General features: G+C 42.1%; 2 protein-coding genes across 5 annotated transcripts; one reads left to right on the top strand and one right to left on the bottom strand.

Moving 5' to 3' along the window:
- The first annotated feature begins 59 nt into the window (after nt 1-59).
- Nucleotides 60-20,288, top strand: man1b1b (mannosidase, alpha, class 1B, member 1b). 4 transcript variants are annotated; one of them, XR_015107898.1, is made up of 15 exons: nt 60-290; nt 3,258-3,374; nt 4,501-4,609; nt 5,261-5,352; nt 8,546-8,679; nt 8,857-8,951; nt 9,316-9,492; nt 11,161-11,309; nt 11,393-11,581; nt 12,897-13,087; nt 13,233-13,353; nt 13,616-13,810; nt 13,892-14,023; nt 15,078-16,041; nt 16,604-20,288. XR_015107898.1 is itself a non-coding variant. In XM_086170059.1 (14 exons), the coding sequence occupies exons 2-14, from the start codon at nt 3,273-3,275 to the stop codon at nt 15,282-15,284; spliced, it is 1,890 nt and encodes a 629-aa protein (XP_086026185.1). In that variant the 5' UTR covers nt 60-290; nt 3,258-3,272; the 3' UTR covers nt 15,285-20,288. The 4 variants fall into 4 exon arrangements, 2 of the variants coding, with proteins under 2 accessions (XP_086026185.1, XP_086026184.1); XR_015107899.1 differs by having other exon boundaries at nt 15,078-16,752; nt 18,041-20,288; XM_086170059.1 differs by having other exon boundaries at nt 5,264-5,352; nt 15,078-20,288.
- Nucleotides 17,521-27,217, bottom strand: dpp7 (dipeptidyl-peptidase 7). Its single transcript, XM_086170060.1, has 13 exons — nt 27,101-27,217; nt 26,419-26,542; nt 26,196-26,335; nt 25,593-25,756; nt 24,822-24,957; nt 24,660-24,741; nt 23,865-24,031; nt 23,522-23,582; nt 22,800-22,918; nt 21,569-21,725; nt 21,088-21,152; nt 20,952-21,022; nt 17,521-20,868 (listed from the first exon to the last, which is right to left on the bottom strand). Exons 1-13 carry the CDS (start codon nt 27,185-27,187, stop codon nt 20,757-20,759), a joined length of 1,485 nt encoding a protein of 494 aa, XP_086026186.1. The 5' UTR covers nt 27,188-27,217; the 3' UTR covers nt 17,521-20,756.
- Between the last annotated feature and the right edge of the window lie 477 nt (nt 27,218-27,694).

The raw sequence follows: 27,694 nt of genomic DNA, 5'->3' as shown, positions 1-27,694 counted from the left end.
TATTTCCGGGAGTCCGTGAAGGCAGCACCGTGCACTTGTTCCGCTTGTTTTCGTCGGGGAGCAACATCTCCACAAGTGGACTTATCTCACGCCTTTCGCTTCGATTTTTCGAAATATCACCGTTAAAATTGTTGTTGAATATTTACTATACTTCAGGGTAAGTGTTTTGTTTATGTATTTATTTGATTTTACAATGGGGAAACGTTCCGAGGCTGTTTCCGGAGCTCAACAGAGTTGATACGCCGACTTGCTGGTCCTCCGGCTGCTTCTTATCCTGGATCATACAAAAGGTAAGGTCTGAAAAACAAACAAAAAAAAAGCAAACAACCTCCACGCAAACACCCGAACCGAGCAAGCGCTTCAGGTATATCTGGAAATCCGCTTCCACTTTCCACGCGTGGTTTTGACGGTGTTAGGCCCGAAACCAAGCCGCGGTCACAGCCGGGTCGCGTATCCGTCCGCAAGTCGCTCTGAGGCGGGGAGTGTCGGTTGCCTCGCCTCGGGGTTTCCCCACGGGTGGGAGGATTGATCCAATCAACGGTAGTATCAATTCCATCGTCATTATTCGATTCTAGCCGGATAATATCGATACTGTTCTATCGTAAAGTAGACTTTCATGGGTAAATTCACTCCTGTGTGTGTGTGTGTGTGTGTGTGTGTGTGTGTGTGTGTGTGTGTGTGTGTGTGTGTGTGTGTGTGTGTGTGTGTGGTCACGTGACTGACCCCCACACATGCAGGGCTGCAGTGAGTGAAGCGTCGCTTGTACACTGAGGTTAGACGGAGGTGTCGCGACGTGCACTTTGTGTTTTGACAGTTGAATAAACCGTTGATACTCTTATCGGTTCATTCAAACACTCCGATTCAGAGATTTAGGACGCAAACAACGGGAAGCCTCTCAGTGACTCCTGGCCCGCTGACCCCGTTTCTCTCGGGAAGCAACACAACATCCAAATAGCTCAGACCGTGATGACAGTTATGATTAAGACTGTTTTCCAAAACTTCAAATCATGTTATCGATCGATGAATCCATGTTTAGATATTCAAATTGTATTATTAGTCATTTAAAGTGGGTTAAGAGAGATAGACAGACAGACAGACATACTTTATTGATCTTATAGGGAAAATTTATTTTTCATAGCAGCCAGGAACCAGCAACCTGAAATCAATAGCATGGCATCAGGATTGGCATTATACACATAAAGACACACACACACAATGAGATTGATAGAAAATATATAAATTCAGGATGGATATGAATTTAAAATCTCTATTTACAGAATGAGGGGGATTAAAAATTACCAACAGAATCAGATAATGTATGCATGCACACATGCAGAATGGGATGAATAATTAATTAAGAATATACTGAAGAATGTTAATACATGTGGATGAAGAGATGCAGGAGATGTTGCAAGTGTCTCAATTCAGGTCTCTGCTGGCAGATTTAACCAGGGCAGATAAGTAGTCCAGTCTGGTGGCAGGAATGACAGCGTGACTTCGGAGTTGTATAAGTCTATTGCCGAAGCTGCTCTTGAGAAATCCATTATATTGAAACTGACCAAAAAAAAAACTGCAACCTGAAATACGAAAATGACCATTTGTGTTAAATGTGAAAAAGACACTTTGGGATTCATGTATTAAGGCATCATCTGGATTGGCTACTGAGTTGATTTAATTTTTGGTTCACTGAGACAATTCACCAAAGTGCAGTGGGGATTATGAAGATCCTTGCTGAAAGGGCCGACATCCTCTCTGCCGTTGAAGATGAGGCTTTTAGAAACTTTTTGTCGGGGGACTTGACCCATGCTGTTCCTGTGTTGGAAAACTTCACTGAGGGGAAAAATACCAGCAATGTATGAAGGGTGCCGCTCAAAAGTGCAAAAATCTCTGGATGATGCACACAGTGCTTTACTCATTGAGGCTCTTTCACATCTTTTTGACATCCAGCAGAGATGTAGTGCTTTTTGGTCACCATAGCACTAGGGCAGCAAACTGTCCAAACTGCTAGTTAGTTGGGACAAGGTGAAATTCTATGTTCTACACATTTGAGAGACTATTTTAATATAAAGAGTCTGTTCAAGCAGTCCTATCTCATTTTGGAAAAAGGTCACTTAAATGAAGAAGTCTGAATCATGAATACTTTTTCCATCGATATCAACTGAAACACATGGGTCAGTTTCAAAAGTGATTCCATCCGCTGTCACTGCTCTTCAGAGCAACTGCATCTAGTGGCTTCTGTGACAACGTCATGCTCCTCTGCAGGGGCCGATGCATCCCCACCCCCAAATCAAATGGGAGGATATGAACAGACTTTGGCCCCCAAATCCTTGCATCCCAGTAGCATCCCGACTGGCATTGATGCGTATTTTTAAATGCACCAGTTGCTCACAAGAGAAGGCAATTTCTTGAGATCATGACACATTACTCTGACGTAAATGAGACACAATTCCCCTCTCAAAGCGAGTCAAGTCAAATTTTATTTATACAGAGACAATTAAAAATAATTTGCTATGATGCACACCTCCAGTTTCCTCAGTTATTTTAATTTCTTTTGATGAGTGGAAAAATTACAAAGCCATTACAATAATGCTTGACAAAGTTGAGTGTGGCAGGTTTGATTCCTAATGAAATTGAAAGTTTGCCCCAGTGAGAACTATTCAGTCCCTCAGCTAGTGTTTGATGCTCACTTTTCCCCAGAAGCAAAGCCCGTAGTTTCACCTTATCCATTTTTCTGAAAAGTGTTTTGGAGAATATAATGTAATTGTATTCAGTTGAATGTGAAAATCATTTAAGGCCACTTAATGGACAATATAGAATGTGAGACTAAGATGCAGTTTGGCATATTGGTTGTAAATGCAGCCAGGGTTTTACTCTGTGTGAAATATGTAGGGTTATATATTTTGAATTTTACATCAGTCCACCAAGGAACAATGAAAATGAAAATTACCGCGATAGTTAAAGACATCAATATTTAACTTGTATTTTAAAGAGCTCTTCAATACGCAAAGTCCCTCTTTGAGTTGTTAAAAATGTGTAATGAATCAAATAGAATTAGTCTTTCTGGCTTGAGTGATTTGGCAGTTCATAAAAACCAACAGTCCTTCTATTTAAATATCTTATGGCTAATCACACCGCCAAACTTACGATATGAATACGTCACGAAATAACAAAATTTTGACTAAAGCGATTCAGGAAGAGAAAATAAACCTGCATTCATGTTTTCCATTTCTTTTCTTTCAAATGTGTCCTTGCTGCAGGGCCGGGCTGCAGACATGCACCCACCCTCTCAGGACTATGTGTCCATAAACTTCCCGGGCCAAGGTGGAGGCAGCTATAACAACAGTAAGCAGTTGAGGAGGCAGTCCTGCTGGAGGGTAAGTGCGTGCTGTCTCTGCTCTGGTGTCTTCCTCGAACAAAGCGCTTGTGTTCCGCTTTTGTTGGCCGAACAATTATTACACGACCTCAGATAAATGATATGTTTTATAGCACAGGGCCATATCCTGTATTAATATCAAACACCTATCAAACCTGTCCTTGTGCGATCGTGTCAATCTTTTTTAATGCAACATGTTTTGTAATGTCTGTAAACGTGTGGAATGTTGGATTATGAACCAACATTTTAATTTCCTGAGCATCTTCATCTCTGTGACCTTTAGCTCTGCCTCCTCTCTCCTGTCTTTTCGTCATTGTAACTGTTTCTCGGCCATACAGCATTGCTGGTCTAACCACTGTCTTGTACACCTGCATCTGTAGTACTCTTTGTAGGCATGAAGCCATACTGCTGTTCACAAATGCTGACTTCTGCTTTCAGTCTAGTTTCCACTACTCTTTCCCATAACTTCATTGTATGGCTCATCAACTTTATCCCTCTATAGTTGCCGCAATTTTGCACATCCTCCTTATCCTTAAAAATGGGCACCATCACACTTTGTCTCCATTCTTCAGGCATCTTCTCACTCTCTAAGATCCTGCTGAATAACCTAGTCAGAAACTCTAAAGCTGCCTCTCCTAGACACTTCCACACAGGTATATCATCAGGACCCACTGCCTTTCCACTCTCCATCCTCTTCAATGCCTTCCTAACTTCGCTTTTACTAATATCTGCTACTTTGGGGTCTAAAATAGTCACCCCTTCTACCCTTGCCTCTCTTTCAATTTCCTTATTCATCACCTCTTTAAAGTACTCTTTCCATCTTCCCATCAGTCTTCTAGCATCTGTCAATACATTTCCCTCTCTATCATTAATCACCCGGACCTGTTTTCCTGTCCATCTTTATCGCTCTGTTTTGCCAACCTGTATAGATCGTTCTCTCCCTCCTTACTGTCCAACGAAGCATACAAGTCATCATATGTCCTTTGTTTTGCTTTTGCTTCCTTATGCGGTATCTCCCTGTACTTCTGTCTGCTCTCTTCTGCACAAGTCTGTATTGAACTGTTTTCCCGTCTCACTAAACGGCCTTCAGCTCGACTCCATCTGCTGTCCCCTCTTGTGTTTCACAGAAATGGAAGCAGCTGTCCAGGTTGCAGCGCAGCCTCATTATCTTTGCCCTTGTCTTAATGTTCATATGCGGGATTGTCACCTATCCTGCTGTTTCCGGAGGCCTCGAAGGTAAGGCACCCTGTGTGTGTCCGTGTGAATCACCAGGATGCCACCAGGTTCCTTTTCTTCTTATTGTGGATTTAGGTTTATGCTCACTTTACCATGGGCTTGGTACAGTCTTGTGGTTTTCCTCTGTAAACAAAGTCACGAGATACCAACATGTGCCACTTTCTCTCTGGATTAAACCATAAAAAGCTCAGACAGCAGTCCTCATTTCAAGCGCCAATAAATGATTCCCATATCAGATTAATTAGTCTGCTATATTTAGCTAGCAATTATTGTTTTTTTGGGGGTGCTGTCAAATATCTATATGTGTGTGCGTGTGCATGTGCATCTGTGTGCGCACGTGCGTGTGTGTGTGTGTGTTTATATACTTACGGATATTTTTATTTATTTGTTTTTAAGCCAGCACCAGAATAAGTCACAAAGCACTGAACCAGAAATTTTCCACATTTTAGCAGCAGAACATGAACATTCTCCATAAGAAAAAAAGAGGAAACAACAAATAATATTGAACAGAAAAAAAAAAAAAGCTCTGCTCTACATTGTTATGATTGAAGAACACTGGGCTGTAGTTTTACAGAAGCCCAAGCTGTCATCACATCATCTGGTAATTTCATTGTGTGTGTGTCTGTGTTTGTGTGTGTGCGTGTGTTTTAGAAGAGCTCCCAGGTAAAGACCCAGCCTTCCCACATGTGCCACAGAAGCCGATCAAACAAGGCCAAACTCTGCCTCCAGAACAGCCCTCCCAGGTTTGTTATTCTTACGTTTGTCCGCGAAGGCCATCAGGGGGTCGATGGGCGCTTTGCTTAAAAAGACTCTTGCATATTTCAGTGAAAAGTCAGAAAGAGAAACTGCAACTTGATCGATGATTGTAAAATTGCGCGCTGTTGTCTGCACCTCCCATCATTCAACACTGGGATGCTGAGATATTCAGGGGCTATTGAGAGGGAAAAAAACATTCTTCACTGGAAGGGCACTTTGATGGAGAGACTAAACTATATTGTATGTATGAAAACAAATATCAATATGTTCAAGGCTGAAAATGTGCACTTCACCGCAGTTTACTAAAACACTCCAGTGTTCAAATACTGATGTCAACATTTTGTCTTGAAGCCACAAAACCTCTTTCCAGCTGGCAGCAGAGACAAAAGTCCATGGTGGGGCCATGGGGAGTGTCTTATATGGGCTAATGAGGCAGCACTGGTTTGCAATATACTGGATAGATGGGCGAGTAGTTCTGATGGTCTTCTCTGCTGTCTTATACCACTCTGCAGTGACTCCCTGTCTGAGGTCCCGGAGAGGCCAAATTAGTTGGAGATACAGCTGGTTAACATGCTCTGTATGTAAGTTTTGTAGAAGGGGGTCAGGGCGGGCGGATACAGTTGTGTTCTCCTCATTCGGTGCAGGACGTGCAGACGTTGCCGAGCCTGTTATGAAGTGTGTGGTGACCAGTCCAGGCTGTCAGTTATGTGTGACCCCGGGAAGTTGGCCACCTTCAGTGCTTTGTCATCATCTCCCAAAGTCTATGATAATTTCTTTGATTTTCTCGACATTCAGCGACAGGTGGTTGCCACAGAACCAGTTCACCAGCTGCTTCGCATCCTTCTCTGGAGGGCAGGTGGTTGGTCTGTCCAGGTTTGCCAGCCTGAGATAAATAACAGCAGTTTGGCCTGTAAGCAAATGGGTGTTGGTTAAATGCTGAGGCCTGTTTTGGGGATTATGTGGTCCTGTAACAGCTGTTCGAAGTGTTATAGAAGTCCGAGAAGGGTGGTAGTCATTTAAACATGTGATGGTGTGTTTTTTTTCGGCCACTGGGATGATGGTGGCAGACTTGAAACACGATGGAACAACAGCCTGCTCCAGCAAGGTGTTTGAAGACGTCTGTATTAACCTGTGCCAGTTGGTCGTCACACCACGAGTCTCCGTTCCGGAATGTAATCGGGCCCTACTGCCTTGCATTTGTTCATTTTCCTCAGGGTCTTACGGACCTCAGCCACACATATATTGCACTGTTATATCAGGCGTTTCCTAAAACAGTGCTGGATATTCCAAAGCAGAAGCAAACAGTCATTCACTTCATCGGAGGGTGTGGGTCATCGTCACACGATGGAGGAGCAGCTTTGCAGTCTGCCGTTGCCTGAATTCCTTGCTACATGGGCATTCTGTGATGGGGATCAAGGAAGAAGCTGTCAATCTTAGCAGCCTATGCGCACTTTGCTGTTTTTACTTAGCCTTATTTTGGACTTAAAGGCATTGTACCGTACTTTTAGCTTTTCCCATACCCTTTGGGTTATCCATGGTTTCTCATTTGCCCCTGGAGGACTTGTACTTCACGATATGATGGTCCACAGTGCGCTCGAGTGTGTCACTTGTTTCGTGTGTTCAACACTACCCAATGTTCATAGTAAAACGTTTTTGTTTTTTTAATCTGGCTATTAAAATGAGAGGCTTGTGAGTCAGATTAGGTATTTCAGAATGATCAGATAATACTATTAACAGGTATTTTTAGCACTCATGGTAAGATCTCTTCTTGTGTCAGGGCTCTTGAGACGTTGTTAACTTGGAAAACGGGGGAAATCTCAAGCAAGTGTTGCAGGGACTCTGGGATGCTTGTAGTTTGTGTGGCAATCCCAAAAAAAAAAAACAAAAAAAAACGGTGAAATTAGCAGTTTTGACAATTTAAAAGATGACCAGGGTGAAGTAGTCTGTAAAAAGACATCCAGTCTACTGAGCTGACCCCAAGTATGTTTGTGCTGAAGCTTCAAGCGCATCAATTATGTACCAACACCCTCTGGACACACGTCCATCCCAGTTTGCTGAGTCAAGGTGAAAAATGCAGTTATCAAATATATTGGTCTGGCTCCCGAAGTATTTAATCCCTCCAGTGGAATTAAAGTCCCCATTATTCACCACAGGTTCACAGAGAGTTCAGGTAGCGATGCTGGGTCTTAGCTTCATTGTCATGATCACAATTTGATATTCATGGATATGGTCAGCGAGGCAATTCGCATATATGTTCAGAGGCCTGCCAAGATATTCAAGCAAGTCTGAGTTCAATAGCGTGGAAGTCGTTATTTGGAGGGCGCGGACATGCTCACCTGGACTAAGACCAAGAATGAAAACATCGCCAAGTTTCTGCGCCATTTCCCGGCCTGAAGAGAAATCATCTGGAAATGTGTATTCTATAGTTTTATTCTTGTCCTGCAGGCTTCTTCTGTAAGCTGTGGTTTTAATTTTATTTATGTTATTATGAACATTTATTTTTTGATTTTTTTAAGATGATTACTGTGTTATTTTTGGTTTAAAACAGCAGCTCCAGGGAATTCTAAAGCGGGCTACGCTTCTCAACCTTTTTTGTTATTATTATTTGTCTTGTGTAAAGTTGCCTTGAAATGTTTTCTTTTGCAGGGCTGTTAATAAGTTCCTAATTACAAAACTGTGTAAACAAAAAAGGGCTCATGGTTTCCCTCCCTGGTGACAATAATTGTGCTAACCATGATTATTCCTCCAACAATAATCATGTGATTAAAGTTTTTTTTCTTTCTTTTTCAGTTTTTTTATTTTCTCTGAAAATATTGTGGAGCTCGATCTCAAGTTACATCTCTTACTTGTCGGTTTAAATTTGACCACAATTGTTTTTTTTGTTTCTGAAAGCCATCGAAGATGAACACATTGTACATTTTCAGTGATTTCTCATTGCAAAAAAAAAATAAAATAAAAAAAAATCTCGACATTTCAAGAAGGAGAGGAAAAAAAAATGATCATCGAATCTTAGTAGGCACAATAAACTACATGTCAACACAAATGTCTTGCAGAATTCAAACAGTGGTATTTCCGCTGTAGTTTGAAAATGTATCATAGACTGAAGATACATCTTGAGAATTTTTGCTCCTATCCCTGGTTTGTTCTTTTAATGCAGTTTATCCGATTTTTCACTTTCAGAGGAAATTATCCAATAAGAGAGGACCCCCCGTCCTCCGAAATCGCGTGCAGCAGAAAGACAACGTATCAGACACTCTCATCCATGGCAAAGCACCTGACACCCCGAAAGCAGGGAGAGAGGAGGGAGTCATCAGGTGAGATAAGTGCCCCTTCCATGCAGAAGCCAGGTATAAAACATTTCATGAAGCCCTACAGGGTGGTATCTTAAAAACCAAAAAAAAAAAAAAAGAAGAATATTCCACCTATGAACTCCAGAACAGAAAATTGAGTGAAAAACATTAGATAATCGGATGTCCTGTGTCGACTTTCAGCTGGCACGGAGCAGTAATCGACACAGACCAAGTCACTGAACTCCCCAAGGAAGATGCGACTACCGACCGTAGAGCCAAACCACCAGTAGACGCCGGTATCTGCAGCTCTATTTCCCATCGACCGCTCAGATTAACTCCTCCTCCTCCTCTACTTCTTTTTGGCTTCTCCCTAATTTGGGGGTCCACCTCGCCCACGTCTACCATCACCACATCCGCAAATCCCCTCTTTGATCTTCCCCTTTTCCTTCCGCCTCGCGACTTCATCTCCATCACCTCTTCTACTGATATACTCACTCTCTCTCCTATCCGACGTGTCCAAACCCTCACAATCTGGCCTCTGACTTTGTTTCCAAGATGTCCAACCCGGGCATGTCTTCCGATGCGCTGCAGCCCTCGCTCGGCCTCTTGTGTCATTTAACATTTCGCGGCCTTTACTGAGTCACTTGTGCATTCTGTCAGCATCCTGGCAGGAGGCAGTGCGAGATGCTTTCAGACATGCGTGGAAGGGCTATAAGGACTTCGCCTGGGGCCACGACGAGCTCAGACCAGTATCCAAGTCCTACAGCGAGTGGTTCGGCCTGGGCTTGACACTCATAGACTCCCTGGACACCATGTGGATCCTGGGCCTGAAGGAAGGTAGACAGAGCTTCCTTTTTTTTTTTTTTTTTTTTTTTACCACAAAAAACAACAACCCTGAACGTTTCCCTTCTCACAAGGAAAATAAAATGTAAAAATATAAAATGCAAGATCAAGCGAAGCGAAAGGTCTGGACTGCTGGCAGGATGGTTTATCCTCAGAGTCTTTTCCTGCGAAGCCACGGTGTGATGGATGCAGTCTGTGGTTTAGCATTGTCTCAATGAAATAAGCAAGGCCTTCCCTATTGAGACGTTATCTGCACGGGAGCAGATGTTGCTTTAAAATCTCTCTGCATCTTTTAGCATTGATGGTGTCTTCACAGATGTGGAAGCCGCCCAGGTGCAGATGAGGCATGTGAAAGATTAGTGCTTTTGAACTGCCGGGTGTTCCCTTTCCGCATTAGACCGCATCCATGGCCTCTAAAAAGAATTTCAAATTTTGATTCTTGGGACCCCAGAGCGGTTTTCCATTTTGCTTTGGCCCAGAGTAGACTTTGTTTTTTCTGGATTGTGTTCACTAAAGGCTTCATCTTGGGATGGCACAGCCTCCACTTCCATTCGTGGATTGCATAGCAAACTAAGCGCTCAGACAGAGATTTCTGGAAGTGTTCCTGAGCCCATAAGTTGATGTCCACTAGTGAATCGTGCCTGTTTTTAATGCAGCATCATCGCCTCTGGGCCCAAGGATCACGAGCATCCTGTTTTGACCTGTGACCTTGTCTTTTGACTTTTCCTGCAGAGTTACCTGAATATACTGCTCAAAAAAATAAAGGGAACACTTGAACAACACAATGTAACTCCAAGTCAATCACACTTCTGTGAAATCATAGTGTCCACTCAGGAAGCAACACAGATTCATTTTGACTTGTTTTAAGGACATTACATCAAAGTTGGATCAGCCTGGAGTTTGTTTTTACACTTTAATTTTGAGTGTGATTCCTAATCCAGACCTCCATGGGTTGATACAATTGATTTCCATTGATCATTTTTGTGTGATTTTGTTGTCAGCACATTCAACTGTGTAAAGAGCAAAGTATTTCATAAGAATATTTCATTCATTTAGATCTAGGATGTGTTTTTTAAGTGTTCCCTTTATTTTTTTGAGCAGTGTATTTTATAGTATTATAGCTGTAAATAGAGGGATCTTCAGTCTTTTCAATTTTCCGTTGAGGAGGATGGTGTTGTGTTTCGATGCCATCAAACTCAAAAAGAACCAATATTTTCGATGAAATGGTGAAATGTCTCAGTTTCGACATCTGGTATGTTCTTTGTAATAATAACGATTAACAATAATCCATAAAGTTCTGTTCTATTTGAAGTATGGCTTTATGGGATTTGCATATCACTGCTTCCTATTATTATTATTTACATTTTAAACATCGACCCAACTTTTTGGGAATGAAGGCCATAGTTTGAGAGAATCACATGGAAATTGGAGAAAGTAATTCAAGATAATTAAAAAGCATCTGCAAGAAATCCGCTGAAAAGTGGCAGGGGAAAAATAAAAAAGGGGAAACGTTACCTTTTTAATTGACATTAAAGAAGGAGATTAATCCTTAATTAATTAAGATTAATTAAGGATTAATTAATTGTTCGAGATTAATCCATAAAATGCGTTTGGAGTCTCCGGAGCTGAATGGCTGATGGAAACTGTCCCACTGTGAGACAGAGTTTGATGAGGCGAGGAGCTGGGTGGCCACAGAGCTCACGTTCAGCAAGAATGTCGACGTCAACCTGTTCGAGACCACCATCCGCATCCTGGGGGGTCTGCTGAGCACCTACCACCTGACCGGAGACGCGCTGTTCCTGGACAAAGCTGTGAGTTTGTTTTTCTGTAGCTCGAGCTCAGTAAAGCCACCCGTCCTCTTTTAAAAAAAAAAAAAACGTTGTTCCCCCCGCAGACGGACATCGGAAACAGGCTGATGCCAGCCTTCAACACCCCGTCCAAGATCCCTTACTCCGACGTGAACATCGGGAAGGGCACGGCCCACCCGCCACGCTGGACCTCCGACAGCACCGTTGCCGAGGTGACGAGCATCCAGCTGGAGTTCAGGGAGCTCAGCCGCCTGACCGAGGATCCCCGGTTTCAGGTGAGCCTCCGCTCTCTCTTTGGAAGAGCTTCATCCCATTGATAATCAGAAAAAGATTCACCGTTGTAGTTAAAGGGGATGGAATTTTTTCGCTTGTTGCCATGACGGCAACCAGTCAACCGTGAACAAGTTTCCCACCGATTGAAGGAAAACCTTAAAAACCTTGAAAACAGAGGTAGAAAGAGATGCTTTTCTATAAGGTATTTGTCCAAACAGGTTTCTCCCTTCTTTATTTTTTTGTTTTTACAATCAATGACTTGATCGGCGTCTTAGAAACCAGTCGCTTTGCTCCCACAAATGTTCTTAAAAACCGCTGTAAAAACAAGACTTTCAAATCAATCACTTAGTTTTGAACGTGACCTTACACGCTTATTTATATGTCGTCAATAATCCTTCATTCTACATCCGTGAACATCTCCGTCTGGTCTCTGGCAACAGGTTTGTCCAACAGATTTCCACGAGTCCTCTCGCTTCTCAGCTTGGCCCCTCATCTACCAGCAGATGGAATATTCAGTGTTTACTGAGATATTGAATACATTAATACTTCTAGAAAAGAGTTTATTTCTTTCTTTGACAGAGCACGTGGCTCATTTTGGTATATAAAATTGAATTTCCCAATTAAAATGAATTGAAACGCTATTAATCTGTTCCCGCCCCCCATTTTTTTTTGTGTATTTAATGAGGAAAATGTACTTTATACATAACAAATAATGTATAATAAAAAAATAGAACATAATTTAACAGATTGGAAAGAAATCAGCTGGTTTTATTAAGTGTTACCTTAGGAGTCCTTGAGATATAGGCAGCGAGGAGAGAGGGAGTTTTAAATTTCATGCTGTATCACTTGACTTACATTGACATATGTAATGCTACAACGCATTGCTAAATTTAACTTGGGCATTATGCTACACTTTATTGCTAAACCAAATTTAGCAGCGGAGAGAATGCCAGTCCTCTTTTTGAAATGATCAAAGCATCAACGACTGGTTTTGAAAGACTCCAAATCCCCTTAAATGTGTCGTGCCTTTTCCACAGATCCTCTCCATCTCTTCATGGATAAATCAACAACACGCACGCCTCGCTCATGTTTTTTGGTGATTTTTCGCAGGCACAGTCTGACTGCTCTAACTCTGATTTTGGCTCGTATCGCAAAGCAAAAAAATCCACCGAGCGACCGCTCGTATCTTTTGAAACTCATAAGTTGGGGCCCTCCTATGTCAAGGTTCCATTGTACTTCTATCTAAGGGATTGTTATGTTGACATAATCAATAGTTAAAGCAGTGACACAAGCAGCGGTGGAATCGTTTCATTTCAGGCCGCCGTGGTTGAGGTTCTAAACCAGGTCCACAAGCTGGACGGGAAGCTCGACGGCCTGGTGCCCATGTTCATCAACACCAACAGCGGACAGTTCACCCACCAGGGCATCTACACTCTGGGAGCCCGAGCCGACAGCTACTACGAGTACCTGCTGAAACAGTGGATCCAAGGGGGCAAGACGGAGAGCCAGTGAGTATCAGGGATATACGGTGCCAGCGTTCGCGTGATCCGCGGACACGGATCAGTCTCAGGGTGCTGCGTTTGGGTAACTCAAGAATATGGAAAAAAAAAAAAAGGCTTTTTTTTTTTTGTCTCTGTGTTCGTGTCCTCTCAGGTACCTCGAGGACTACTTGCAGGCGATAGAGGGGGTGAAGAAGAACCTGGTGCAGAAGTCCGTCCCCAGCGGTCTCACCTTCATCGGGGAGCTCTCGCATGGACAGTTCAGCCCCAAAATGGTCCGTCGCCCTGATCTGTCTCATCGCAAACGCATAAACCTTGAATATAGAATCATGGATTCACATATGAACACTCAGGCAGAGGCCAGACGACAAGTCAAAGCACAGTTTAGTCACAATTTTAAGTTCCGACAGTAAATGACAGTATCTGTTTAAACTAACAAACAACCGTATTAGATTTACTTCAAGTGACAAAGGAGGAGGAAAGAGACAATCCGGATGAGTGTTTTCACATCCGTCTTTCCCTTTCCCGGCCCTCCAGGACCACCTGGTGTGCTTCCTGCCCGGGACTCTGGCTCTCGGCGCCCACAACGGCCTACCCGATGACCACATGACCCTGGCCGAGGAGCTCATGGAGACGTGCTACCAGATGTACGTGCACATGGAGACGGGCCTCAGCCCGGAGATCGTTCACTTCAACACGCACCCGGGCAGCACGAGAGACATCGACGTGAAGGTGAGCGCCGCCGCGGTAATGGGGGGGGAGAGGCGACGCTCGTGACTTTGGCTGATCGGTCGAGGATGTCTCCCGTCGCAGCTGGCCGACAGACACAACCTCCTGCGCCCAGAGACCGTGGAGAGCCTCTTCTACCTGTACAGGTTCACCAAAGACCGCAAGTACCAGAGGTGGGGCTGGGAGATCCTCCAGAACTTCAACAAGTACACCAAGGTCGGTAAAACCAGCGATGCAAGAAGATGCCGAGGTTCTATTCGGGAGTGACGAGGATGGATAGGATCAGGGAATGAGTCCATTAGAAGGAAAGCACATGCTAGATGTTTTGGGAAGAAGGTCAGAGAAGCCAGACTGAGACGGTTCGGTCATGTACAGAGGTTTGTTGGTGAATATATTGGTTGACGGATGCTGGAATTGGAGCTGCCAGACAGCAGGTCTAGAGGAGACCTGCGCATTTTACGGCCCGCGAGCTACATCCGGCTCGTTTTGCTTTTTTTTTTTCCGGCCCGCCAAATTATTTTCTGTGCATATTTTAATAAGTATTTTCAAGGATATGAAGTTAGTTGGTGTGAGAGAGGAGGATACAGAGAATAGGGTTAGATGGAGAAAGTTGATTCGCTGTGGCGGCCCCTGAAGGGAAAAGCCGAAAGAAGAAGATTTTAATAAGTATTTCCAAAAAATATTGAATTTAGAAACTCCTCTGATTTTTTCCTTTTGTTTAATTTTGTATGGATGATCACATACAAAATAACATTTTATAGTTTATAGTTTATTTTTATTTCTAATTCTGCCTTTTTCTTTTTATTATTCATTACTGTTATATTTTCTGTAACTCTGGCACAACAATTTCCTTCAGGATTAATAAAGTTGTTCTTATCTTATCTTATAATGTCAGTACATTTATATGATCATAAATTATTTTAAAGGTGAAATAAAATGCCCCAAAAAATTAAATATTTAAAACGTAATTTTAATTTTGTTTAATTTACATGATACCGAGTTGGCCCGCCGCGAGTTATTGCCCACTCCTGGTCTAGAGGAAGACCAAAGAGAGGATTCATGGATGTAGTGAGAGAGGATATGAAGTTAGCTGGCGTGAGAGAGGAGGATACGGAGAATAAGGTTAGACGGAGAAGGTTGATTCGCCACGGCGACCCCGAAGGGCAAAGAAAAGAAAAAAGAAGAGGAGCGTCGTCTTCACGACACTCCGTCTGCAGAAAATGCCGTGATAGTGCGTGCAGTAAGCGACCCCTCATGTGTTCTCCCTCAGGTCTCCTCCGGCGGTTACACCTCCATCAACAACGTCCGGGACCCGGAATACCCGAGTCCCCGAGACAAGATGGAGAGCTTCTTCCTCGGCGAAACCCTGAAGTATTTGTATCTGCTCTTCTCGGACGACACCGACGCTATCCGTCTCGACCAATACGTCTTCAACACTGAAGCTCATCCGTTGCCCATATGGCCCTCTGCTGCCTAACGCAAACACACACACACACACACACACACACACTCAATGAGCACCACCGTCAACTCAGGGTTTTGCCTTCAACCAGGATCAACCCCCCCCCGATCCTGCAAGATGATGATGGGGAACAACCCTCGCCGTGCCCTCAATTCAGTTCTTTTTCCCTAGTTTTCCTGAAAAACTCCAGAATCTCCAATTTTTTTTTTTTTTTTTTTTTCTTTCAGGGGTGGGGAAACCACCCAAAAGGAGATTGACTTGGAAAAGAAACCCAATCTCAAATCAACCCCCACCCGCTGACGCCGATATTGTTTTGTTAAGAGCGTCCTTCAGCTGTTTTTTCGGGGGACAAAAGACTTTGAATGTGCCAGAACATTTCTTTGAGGAAAGACTGGAAGATGCAGTGCTGCCATGTCCGGGGCATGGAAAGTCTTAATTGCCACAGAGGAAAAGTCAAGCAAACCGTTAAAGAGATGTGTGATCTCTTAGTTTTTTTTTTATTTATTAATTGTCCTTTTTTTTTTTTTTTTTTTTCCTCAGCTGTGTTAACACATGAATCGATTCGTTCGAAGCCATTCCGGACGCCGGTGTCCGCCCACGTGCGGTACAGAGGCTTCCGTGGGGAGTTTAGCCTGCAAATGTTGAAATCCAGGGCGGGCAAGCTGCGTTTTGTTTCCTGCTGCCATGTTGTGTTTGGGGATAATGGTTTGTAACCGGATCCCGGCACTCGAACTCGTCCAAAGCGCGGAAACCAACCTTAATACTTCTTCAGGTGCGTGCGAGGAGGAGACCTTCAGCAGGAATATGATAAAAAGCCATTCCTTCTACACTGCTCCAAAAAAATAAAGGGAACACTTAAAAAACACATCCTAGATCTAAATGAATGAAATATTCTTATGAAATACTTTGCTCTTTACACAGTTGAATGTGCTGACAACAAAATCACACAAAAATGATTGATGCAAATCAATTGTATCAACCCATGGAGGTCTGATTAGGAATCACACTCAAAATTAAAGTGTAAAAACAAACTCCAGGCTGATCCAACTTTGATGTAATGTCCTTAAAACAAGTCAAAATGAATCTGTGTTGCTTCCTGAGTGGACACTATGATTTCACAGAAGTGTGATTGACTTGGAGTTACATTATGTTGTTCAAGTGTTCCCTTTATTTTTTTGAGCAGTATATTCTCCCCTCTTTTATTGAGTTTCAAAGATTCGTGGAGGATCTTTGCATCCCTGGGTCCAACCTCTTTGGGACCTGTGTTTTTTTTTGTGAGAAATGAAATGTACTAATGTCAGCAAACACTGAAAACTGTTGTATTTATTGGCCAGGAGTCTGTCCTCTCATGGTGCTCGTCGCATGCAACACACTTAGGAACCTGCCCCTCCGCCGCGAGCTCGGCACGTCGCCCCTCCGGTCTGCCACCAGCTCGCGTCTCCTGGTCGCTCCGCTGTTCTCCGGTGCACGTTACAAAACGCAGGTGAGCACAGAAGCCTCAGCTCAGCCTCTCCGCTGTCTGCTTATGTTTGGCGCCCCATTTCTTTCCTGTGTGCATCTCGTCCCCCAAGGGGGGCGGGGGAAGGAGTTACACTCCCTCTGCTACAAACAACAGTTGGTCTTCATTTTTAATTTAATTTTTTTCTGAGCTACCAAAACCCTCGCAACACTTCTGTATCTGTCCATATTGAGTGGGACGCCGAGGCAATGCAGCGAACCCTTCCACGCATTACTGAAATAACCGGGATGATTGGACTGGTTTCTCTGGGAGAACCTCCTTCGTACGTTGAGCGGTTGCCATTTTTCAACCGAAGTACCTTTTCCCCGTCCCCGTCATTTGCAGTTCTGCTCGGTCGCACCACGCTCGGGTATGTGTGTGTGTGTGTGTGTGTGTGTGTCGAGACACAACACCTGCCATCTGGCATTATTTACGCCTCTTCCCTGTAAATACCATTGTTTACAATCCGCCCTGCTGTTACTTGCTTTGTAACAAATTCAGTACGTCTGTTTTTTTTTTTTTTTTTAACCGGTGTCATTCCATCACGTCTCACTTGTGCCTTTTGGAAGTGGATTCAAAGATTAGCCGCTTATCTTCGTGGATTCGTGTCCGTCGTTCTGTCACGCACGCGCATTGCTGACTTTCAATCTGTTGGTCCACCCGGTGTCTCCGGCTCACAGAGTGGACAAATCCTGCCACCTCAGGCTCGCCTCGGTCTCTTTCTCCGAAAACAAGCCAATAATCAGCAGAGTCTTTTTTTTTTTTTTTCCCTCAACACATTTACTGATTCAGAGCTGATTTGTTTCCACATGAAAGTCCTTTACCTCGATGTTAGAAGTAGCAGAGTCATGCCAAGGCACGGGGGAGGGGGGGGGGGGGGTCCGGGCAGCATATCCAGTAAAATTACTGTCTTAATGTTAAAGTCATGGTATCAAAATTTAAGATATGAGACACTGGCTGAAAATTTACCAAGAAAATGCCTAAAAAAAGCATGGTTTTCAGAAAAGAAATGTATTTTTTTTGAATTTGTAATTTGTCAATGTGTAATATTCAGACAATTTTTTTTTTTTTGGGGGGGGGGGTCGCAATGCTGCGTTCAGGAACCTCAAACTGTGGAATTTTAAGTTCTCAAGCTGGAGACGCATTCAGTTTAGATGCGATTTTTCGAAACAGCGGGCTGATACTGAGATAAATATTAATGTGTCCTCTGAATGTCGCTTCTTGACAACAGATAGCAAATGACAGGATAATATTTCTTTTTAAATATATACAGGAATGTGGGAATCTTTACGTCCAACCCTTCTCTTCTCATCATACTGCCAGAGAAAAAAAAAGATAACATTTTGACATGAACTTGTGACACTTGTTTACAGTCTCTACGAACAATGTGTTTTAAATCGCTTCATTCCATCATGGTCATTTTTTTTTTTATTGAACTTTATGTCTTACTTGTGATTCGGGTAAAAAATGTCAAACCCTAGGTTTCTTTTTGATCACTTGATTCCCCTCAAGGGCCGGATGAAAAAGTGAACATTTGACGTTTGATTTCACAATAGTTGTCATTTTGTCAGTTTTGTTTCACACACATAAAGAAACCACTGCCTTTCAGCCCTGCTGCCGGGCTCTGAGCCTCAGAGGGTTGAAAAACCTCGACAGGCTTTCTCTTGATGTGAAGAAAATAAACACGGTGGATCATTTCCAGAGCTTTTGATGTAGGCAAATACCGGCGTGGCTTTTGAGGATGTATTTTCGGAGAGGGCATTTCTATTTTAGTTGCATCTTCCCGTCGGGCCGCACAGACGGGGACACAAAAGAGGTCCGACTTTGTAAAAACGTAGGCGTGTCCCGAGAGCCGCCAGGAGCGGAACTGGATTTGATTTTCAGACTTGTGTCTGTAAGTACTTTTGTGGAATAGAAGTCCTAAATGTGCAATTGCAGGTGTATTACTGTGTATCACTGCCATGCTTGTCCTGTCAAATACTAGAATCTGTCAGTTCCACTACTTGCCGCCTCCAGAACACTCATTGAGGAAAACCAACCGTTCAACCAAAATGGATGTTCTTTGTTTTTCTTTTGGAATCACTTCACACTTAAGAAGTGTTTGGTTTTCTTGCAGGTGTTTGTGCTGAAACGTCCTGTTCTGCGATCTGACACCACAATGACAGGTTATAATCACTGATTAGATTTTTTTTTTTTTTTTTTTTTTCACGAAAAATCCACAGATGCACTCTGCACCCGCTGTGGCTTTTTCATTGTCAAATAGTCCCACTGCCATTCTGCGCAATTTACATTTTTAAAATGGGTCATGTGTTAAGGGCTTGCTGTGGCCAGGGGAGGTGGCTGGATGGCTGGATGTTTTCTTTCCTTTGTTTCCACAGTCAGATCCAAATATATTTGGACAGGTTGTTGTTTTAGCTGTTCACCAAAACATTCAAGATGCAATTATGTAATCAATATTAGCTTAAAGTGCAGAGTCTCATCTACAATATCCTGGTATTCCCATCCAAATTAGACTAAAAGTTTAGGATTTACATCTCTCTCATACATAGCCACCTCTCTTGCAAGGAACCAAAGGTAATTGGACAGGTGACTCAGAAGCTATTTCATTGGCTGCGTTGGCCTTTCCCTCATTGTTGCATCAACAATTGGATGTTCAGTCAATCTGGATGTCATGGGAAGACAGCAGTTGTCGATGACCGAAGGAGCCTTTACGTAGTGAAGAAGAGCCTCTTCACAACAACTTCAGTAATGAAAACACTCCAGGATGAGGGTGTATCAATATCTACAATAAGGGAAGTTTTGAGGGCAAATAGATGGTTTACCGCCAAGTGCAAACCATGAGTCAGCCTCCGAACTAGAGATTGGACTTTAATAAAATACACCTAAAGAGGTCAGCCCTGTTCACAAACAGGGTTCTTAGGGTAGTTGAGCGCACGCCACAATAATGGGAAAAAGGCTTGGACCGGCTTCATGAGTGGCAATGGGTCGCTGGTGTTTACTGATGTGACAGAAGAAACCAAATGAATTCTGAATTGTTAAAGGGACTTGCATTCTGCTCAGATGCAGCGAAGTTGATTGGACAACGCGAAGCAGTCGATCATGCTCGACCTTCGAGCACGCATTTCATGCAGAGACACAAACAAGAAACAAGTAAAGACAGCTGCAGTCAGGACCTGACAGAGAATCACTGAGGGGGAAACCCAGCGCATGGCGATGTCCATGTTCCAGACTTCGGTAAACAATATAGTAAGCATTAAAAATGAATATTTGTGGAGAAATGGTTATAGACCGTTTCATATTTTTGGATATTTTTGTTCAACCCTTCAAATCAAGGCTGAGACTTTGCACTTGAAGATCATATTGGTTATAGGGCAATTTTGAATGTATTGGAAATAGCTAAAATTTTCAGTGTTCAGATATATTTGGACCTGACTCATTTCCCCAAATGTTTAGATCTGTCATTTGTCACCTGGTATACAACAAACTGTTAATTTTTGTAAAAATAAAGAGATTTTATTGAACATTTTGCTTGATCATTTGAAATAATGAAACAAAAGAAGCAACGAAACATTGATTTTCAAAGAAATCAAAATAGAAGTCATGAATGACCCTCAGTTTCAACCTGAGTGCTGACATTTGCACAGCTCAGTGAATTAAACGTGCATCGTCTTCTCAGTATCTGAGCTGAAACCAGATTCTATCAAAAGCTGTTAATGCAAAAAAAATACAAAATACTTTATACCGTCATATGGTGATTCTGCCGTTTTTGAAACCGATTCAACTCTTATTAAGTCCTCGCTGGTATGATTCTGGCACCTGTGCCTGTACCTAATACCTTACTGCTGGATTAACTGAACTCTCTTACAGTGGTTTTTCAAAATTGCGAGTAAGTTTTTGCAACTCTTAGGTGTGCAGATTAAAACAGCACTTTGAGAAATGTAGGTGTGAAGATAGGTTGAGATGTCTCTTTCCAGGCAGAAACCGGATCACTAAGGCGACCACGGGCCCTTGGCCCTCTCCATCTTCACCCACTGTGCGATGAGCTTGGCCTCAGTCTCCCTGGCGAAGATCACCGACTCTGGATCAGCTTCATTGGCCCCCCTGCAGGAGCAGCGGTAAACCCATGTGATCATTCTGTGAAACTTTGCACATGAACAAAAATCGAGGTTTAGAGTGTGTTTCACCTCAGATCCAGATGATGGGCGCCTCCAGAGATGTTGAGCGCGATCAGTGATGGGCTGAGGGACGTACGCACCTAAACACACAGCTGATTAACTGGTTGACACACTCACTCAGTATTTATTTATCTGTAGCTCTTACCCCTCCGTTGGCCCAGGGGTCCAGATCTCCGTTGGAGAAGATGATATTGCTGGCAGTGGTGAGTGCTGAACGCAATCACAGTCACACAAAATCAAAATATAACTACTAAATCATTTCTGTACCCTGTTGCATAATTGGGAAAAGAACAACAAATATATCACTTGTGATATTTTATAAGCTGAATTAAAAATATACACTGACTTGTAATAGGTTGTTTGTGCTGGCGCTGTTTGGTAAATGTCTGGTCTTTGTAAAATATTAGTCTGTTTATCTACTTTGTTGCTCCCAAATGAAGTCAAAACTTATTGGTCAACATATTGAAAACTTTGAACCTGGATCATTTTGCTGAGGTTGCCCCATTAGTGATTTTCAGATAATTCAGTGGCAACCGCAGTTAAAAATTGGATTTTCAGAAATGACTCTAGCCAGAAGCAAGTTTAGTTGACTTGCTTGGTTTGGATTTTAGAAGAGTGTTACTTACCATCCCCCCAGAATTGCAGCTGGAGCCAGTGAGGTCGCGGGGTCACGGCCCAGCGTTTATGGCAGTACAGCTCACGATCTTTTTCAGTGAACGCCATGGCTGGAAACATATCTGTGACGTTGTTGCTCTCATAGCACAGATTGATCTCAGTGCATGCCTGTAGGAACAGGGAGGCAGATTTTATGCTACACATGCAAACACACGAGCAGGATCCTTAGCTTCAAGTTCAAAAGCTACAAGTTCAAAAGGTATTCAAGTTGCATGTTCTAACATTAAAATAAGATTTGTGCCCTTCCTGCAACAGAATTTATTACTGATTTCTCATTGATTCCAGTGGATTGAGATAATCCCCTAAAGTAGCGTGTATCAATGCATTCATGATTAATAATCTGATTTGGAATGAGTCACACAGATTTCTGAAACAAGTTTCTTGTCTAAGGATTTTTTTTTTTTATCAACTGTGCATTTGTACATTTGTAATTATTTGTGAATGCAATTTTTTCCCCTTTTCAAAACAAAAAAAAATCAACAAAACATAGGTAAGCTTGCATAAAACTTTTTTTTTTTTTCTTGAGACTGAGTACCCTACTCTCGAATACCAGTAAAGGAAAAAACACTTCAATTTTGTATTCACCCATATTTTTTCATAGGCCAATCACCAAAAAGTAATAATATTGTTTGTATATCTGCCATCAATCTCAGTGGACACTTAAAAAAAAAAAAATTGGGGGAAACACAAACCAACTATTTATTGTGCAGTTGAAATTTCTTTTTAGTAACACTTAAGGTACAAGCAGTAAATAGGTCACAAAGTCCTATTAAGGCTTTTTATCAGTGTTTATATTTGTTCAAAGATTCATATCCATGTTCACTTGTAAACTATTAACAAGTGCTTTTTAGAAACTGTAAATGTTCGACAGTCCACTTAAAAGCCTTTATAAAGTTTTTTTTTTTTTTTTTTTTTTCTTTCTCTAGGTCCTTTAAGGACTGCAGTTTGGTGAAACCACGCTCTGCTGATTTGTGTCACTGCAAAATGGCCAACATTAAGGAATTTGAGGCCCCTTGACCAGACTTGTGCAATGTGGCTGATTTAATAATAACTGTAGGTGTTAGTGCATTCTTCAGTGAAATGCTGTCATGTTTATATAATCACTTGATACAAATGAAGTCTGTATCTTCTGTTGGTTGGATTTCCTTGAAAGTGAGCCTGAGTTATGGTGTTATGGTTTACCTGATAGTCCCACGCCATGCTGTCGAAGCCCAGGCCGCAGCCGGTGGGGTCGGCGCACTCCACGTATAGACTGTACAGGTCAAGGCAGCTCAGCTGGCCGGTGGAGTTGTACACAATGGCTGAAGGGTCACAGGCACATGAAAACGCACACACACACACCTTTCCAGAACTGTGCAAGCAGGGTTCTCTGAACCTTATATTGATGTATTACACAATACACCAATCTACAATGATAGATTTGGAGAAACGACTTTTTCCCAATTGAATTGTTTCTTAAAAACACCTGAAAATCGTAAGCAAACATTCTTAACATTTTGTTGTAATGTTAAGAATACAGAAAAAATTTGGGAATGTGATTGGGGGGAAAGGGTTTGGTTTCGAATTAATCATTGTCAGTTGCTACTCATACACATGTATAGTAATATTACACCATTTCCCTGTTTGCTGAGGAAACAGCCTCCATTTTTATCTCTGCAATTCCTCTTGATGCTTCTGTAAATGCCGATCCATAAAGCTCCTATGGCACCAATGATTAAGTCATGGATGAAACTAGGAAATGAAGCCACACACCACCATCTAGTGTCTGCTGAAGAGAGAGCATCCCGCCAGAATCTTCTGCTTTTTGAACTCTCTTTCGTGACTAAATTTCTCGCTGGTCTGTCTGACCCTCAGTGTAACTCAGATATCTAAGGATTGCAATTGAGTTGTTACTTTTGCGTTACCTGCCGTATTCCTGAGGTTAGCCAACAGGTCAGAGCTCTTCAGCATGGTCTCACAAGCCACCTGCAAAATATTCACATGAAACCGAGCGTCAACAAACATTAAAACCTCCTTTAACCAGAAGTAGCGATGTTTTGAACAGAGGTTCCACATCTTATCCGTTTGAATTAATTAGGAGTTCAAGAAAAGTTCAACCCAAGTTTAAATTCAGTCACTTATGTGAAACTGGTGACAAAAAATGAGCAGAAATAGCAGCCCCTTAATGTAAGTACAACACTGGTTCAGCTGCCGTGTTAGCCGACAGATGTGATCAAAAGCTGTGTGCATAGGTGACCGAGTGTGTACCTTGACAGGGTTGGCAGGCATGTTGCCCATGAAGTGAGTACTGTAGGGATAATCTAACATGGCCATGAGAGTGAAGGCGTTCCTTAGCAGGCCATTCAGCTGGTGGATGTCCTGATCAGACTCGGGGGGTTTACACAGCCAGAGCTCAGACTGGATTCGACTATAATCTGGAGTTTGAAGACGAGATCATGAACATATTACCATGACGTGTTTTTATAACAGACTTCAATGGAGCCGAATATCAGACTGGGTTCTCAAAAAGACTTTGACTATCTTGCAAATGGCAACAAATTACTGGTTCATTTGCAGGTTTCATTTTCACATTTGTGTTAATTCCTGCTCATTTTTGATAGGATTTATGTTGATTAACTTTTTTTTTTTAGTAAACAAGAAATGTTTTTCCCCATATTAAGCAACACATTGTGCATTTGATCTCAGCCTAAGAGATAAAATGAAATCTTAACAAATAATTTGATCATTAAATAAAGGCTCAAGGATTTTTATCAGCCTTTTGTTTTGTTTTGAGATATGGTTTAAAATACACTTTGTAAAATTTTCGACTCTATCGGATTGTCTCATCTTTTGAATACATAGCCAACAAACTTGCACATATAAGAATTTAAGAAAGTGAAACATTTCATTGTTATTTAAAGTTTTCAGCCATCCCAGCTGGCAGACCACTTGGAAGTTACAATCTGCCGGAGTTCTAGCTGCAGATTAGATACTGGAGTCCAATGTGTGTGTGTTTTTATTTCTTCACACAGAATGAAGATGGCGTTTCCTGCTGATACTGACCTTGGCGTTTGGCCAGGTCTTTCAGCTGACTGAAGGCTCCTCTCACAGCATCTCTGCACTCTGGAGCAATACTCTCAAAGTCCTGAGGAAAACACACAAGTAATTTATTTTGTGTATTAACCTGTTCCCTGAAGCATTCGAGAGGTATGGGCACGGGCTTACGGCTGTCACATCTCTGAAGAACTGCCGCGGGTCTCCCAAGTTAGCAGTGGAAAGGATTGGGGCGCTGGATGCAAGAGCTCCAGCAACCACATTGGGATATTTTAACCTCATGTAGACCGATAGCATCCCACCGTAACTGCAGGAGGGGGGAAATCACATCGTGACACAGCTGTGTCTCTCAAATTGGTGAATTCTGACAAATTGGACTTCATTGTAACGTGACACTTCTAACAAGGGTGAAAGCAGTGATTCAGTTTCTTCAATTTAAATGTTTACACCTTCGCAAAACACCACTTGGTGATAATCCAAACACAAAATTCCAAACAATACTACTAATAAATACAAATACAAATACTAATTTTGAAATATAAATATAGATGTATTCCATCGGCTATGTTTATTCGAGTATGTTTGTGTTTTATTGACTAGTTTGTTAATCATTTCATTTTAATTTCTGTGGAATATTGTCATAAAGTCATTCATTAAATTGCTGTAAGCTATAGATGTAGTGAAGGCGGACATGAAATTAGTGTGACAGAAGAGGATGCAGGGAATAGGGTTAGATGGAGGAAAATGATACACTGTGGCAAAAAGGAATAGAACACTGAATTTCTGTTAGCACATTATTTTGAACTTCAGAAGCATTATGATTGTTTTGATCGTGAAGTCTTTCCTGTAATTGAGTGAGGGTTATTCATCAATTAGGAGTATCAGGAGTATGAATTAAGTGTGACTGACTGATTTCTGTGGGGGGAGGGGGGATAATCGTACCTGCCTCCGAACACAATGACAGGACAGTGTGAGGCATCCAGCTGCTGCTTCAGCTCTGTGATCATGACAGCATAGTCAGCAAGCGCCTGCTCCACTGTCAGCAGCCCGATCTGAGGGATGCTGAAGGACTTGTTGCCAAATGGCAAAGAACTGCCGTAGTATCTCTGTGACAGGATGGAGAGGTGTCAGTGCTGGTGAAATACTTCCATTAAACTGAAAAACTACATTTAGGTTTAAGTTTTTCATAGAACTTTATATGTGGTTGTAGAGGACAACACTGACCCAAAACTACTTCATTCAGAATCCTGGAATACCACACACACAGACTTAGTATATTCTGGAAAATGGAAAGCAATGATGCATTGTTTCATCCATTTCTATTTTCAAATGCCAGCTATCATTCAATAGCGCTATTTACAAGCACAGTCAAATTACCGCTTTGTGTGCATTTGTGTGCGCTTAAAGTGTTGAAGGCTATAGGGGTTGATGCAAAAGTCTGCAGATACTACAAATTACCCTTCAAGCAACATTTCTCACTTTCTTATGATCTGGTTGTTGCCTCCATAACTGCCACGTAAAGTAAATCCACCCAAGTTTTCTTACGTGTTCAGCAAATATGACCAGGGCTCCTTGCTGAGCAGCCAATTCCATGATGAAGTCAGAGTTGAGGGCAAACTCCCAGATGTTTCCCTCATTGCCGGTGTAGAAGAACACAGGTCCAAAACCCTTTTGCCAGTACTCGTCTACAGTGGAAAGACAGATAACACAATGGATACACACTCTGTTGCTATTGAGTCACAGATTTGGAAATGTTTAGTGGATTCACCAGTGATTAGGTAGCGTTGATTGAATGTCTGGTTTCCCATGGAGTTAAAGTTGAAGTGGTCCACAATCTGGGTAAAGTACTTCTGTACAAACTTTGATCCTGTCTTGGATCCATGTTTTCTTGTCTATAAAGAAATTAACATTTTTTAAGCCTCTCTTTAACCAAGCTACAACAGAGAGCGACCCAGTTACAAAGCAAATTACACATCCAGTAAAAATTGACACCTTTTAACACTTTCAAGGTTTTTAGTGTTTGCAAACAATTTTATTCCATCCTTTTATGACAGGGAAGTTGGTATAGATTACTACTTGAATGTTAACAATGTTATCACCTGCTTTAAATGTCGGACAATTGCAATTAGGTAATTTGGTTTTCTAGCTTCAGATCTAGAACAGCTTTTGCGAGGAAGTCTAGTAGGTCGTCACTTTTTCATGGCCAGGAGAGGTAATTAACAAAGTGAAAAAAACATAATGTGTAATATTTTACACCACTTTATGTCAGAGTAAACCTAGAGAAGAGAAATTAATTCAGATAAGAATGAGATTTTCAACTGATGAAGTGAGGGCAATGTCGTCTGACAAAAAGATGTTACATTTGATGACACTGGCGAGACCAATGGAAACGTCACGTGAGACTTCTCACGTGACGTTTCCGAGGAAGAAACGTAAACAAAAAAGTTTACCTGAAAATACGATTGTGGTCGGCCTTGCAGCAGATCAGCGAAAAATAAAGTTAATGTTAGCGTGAATAAAGGCAAAATATTAGCCATTTTGACAACAAACCACTGACGGTTAAGAGTTTCTGATCTCTAATGCGCAGGCGCGTAGTTTTGAATTGCTCTGATTGGTGCTGAGTTCAGGGACACTTTCATACGGTCGGAATTTTTTTTTAATAAGCCGGAGAACCAAAACAGTGAAAAACACATGGTTTTATCTCTGTAGTAAAGGGACTTCCTGCGGTCTTCCACAGAAAAGATGCACGAAATGGAAAACTCACAATAACTATTTGGAAGTAAATTCACTCCGAGAGTGCATTGCGACTAAAATCTTTCAAAAATCCAGCTGATCTTAAATGTAGAGAAGCACTGCTTAGTGAGGAAAAAACAATCAATTTAAGTAGTAATTTTCATCTTTCACTTTCACCATTGTGTACCAACCTTCACTATGCTGTTGTTGCTGCTAATCCTGACTGCTTCAGATTTGACTGCTTTAACTTGTTATTTTTTCACTTTTTTCATTTTGTTTTTGAAATAGATGGCAGCAAGGCCCAGATGGCT

This window comes from Fistularia commersonii, chromosome 22, assembly GCF_037954325.1.
Source record: "Fistularia commersonii isolate RoL2024-O1a breed Wild chromosome 22, RoL_Fcom_v1.0, whole genome shotgun sequence".
Classification (NCBI taxonomy): domain Eukaryota; kingdom Metazoa; phylum Chordata; class Actinopteri; order Syngnathiformes; family Fistulariidae; genus Fistularia; species Fistularia commersonii.
Note: the sequence above shows the minus strand (reverse complement) of the source record. Positions and strands in the feature narration are given on the sequence as shown.

Bases quoted from the DNA above. Each gene is read 5' to 3' on its own strand.
- man1b1b (XM_086170058.1), top strand. From the start codon at position 3,273: ATGCACCCACCCTCTCAGGACTATGTGTCCATAAACTTCCCGGGCCAA. The intron at 3,375-4,500 runs GTAAGTGCGTGC...TGTGTTTCACAG, and splicing joins GGAGGCAGTCCTGCTGGAGG to AAATGGAAGCAGCTGTCCAG. The intron at 8,952-9,315 runs GTATCTGCAGCT...GCATTCTGTCAG, and splicing joins CAAACCACCAGTAGACGCCG to CATCCTGGCAGGAGGCAGTG.
- dpp7 (XM_086170060.1), bottom strand. From the start codon at position 27,187: ATGGCTAATATTTTGCCTTTATTCACGCTAACATTAACTTTATTTTTC. The intron at 25,757-26,195 runs GTAAGAAAACTT...ATCCTGTCACAG, and splicing joins TGGTCATATTTGCTGAACAC to AGATACTACGGCAGTTCTTT. The intron at 21,153-21,568 runs GTAAGTAACACT...GATTGCGTTCAG, and splicing joins GCTGCAATTCTGGGGGGATG to CACTCACCACTGCCAGCAAT.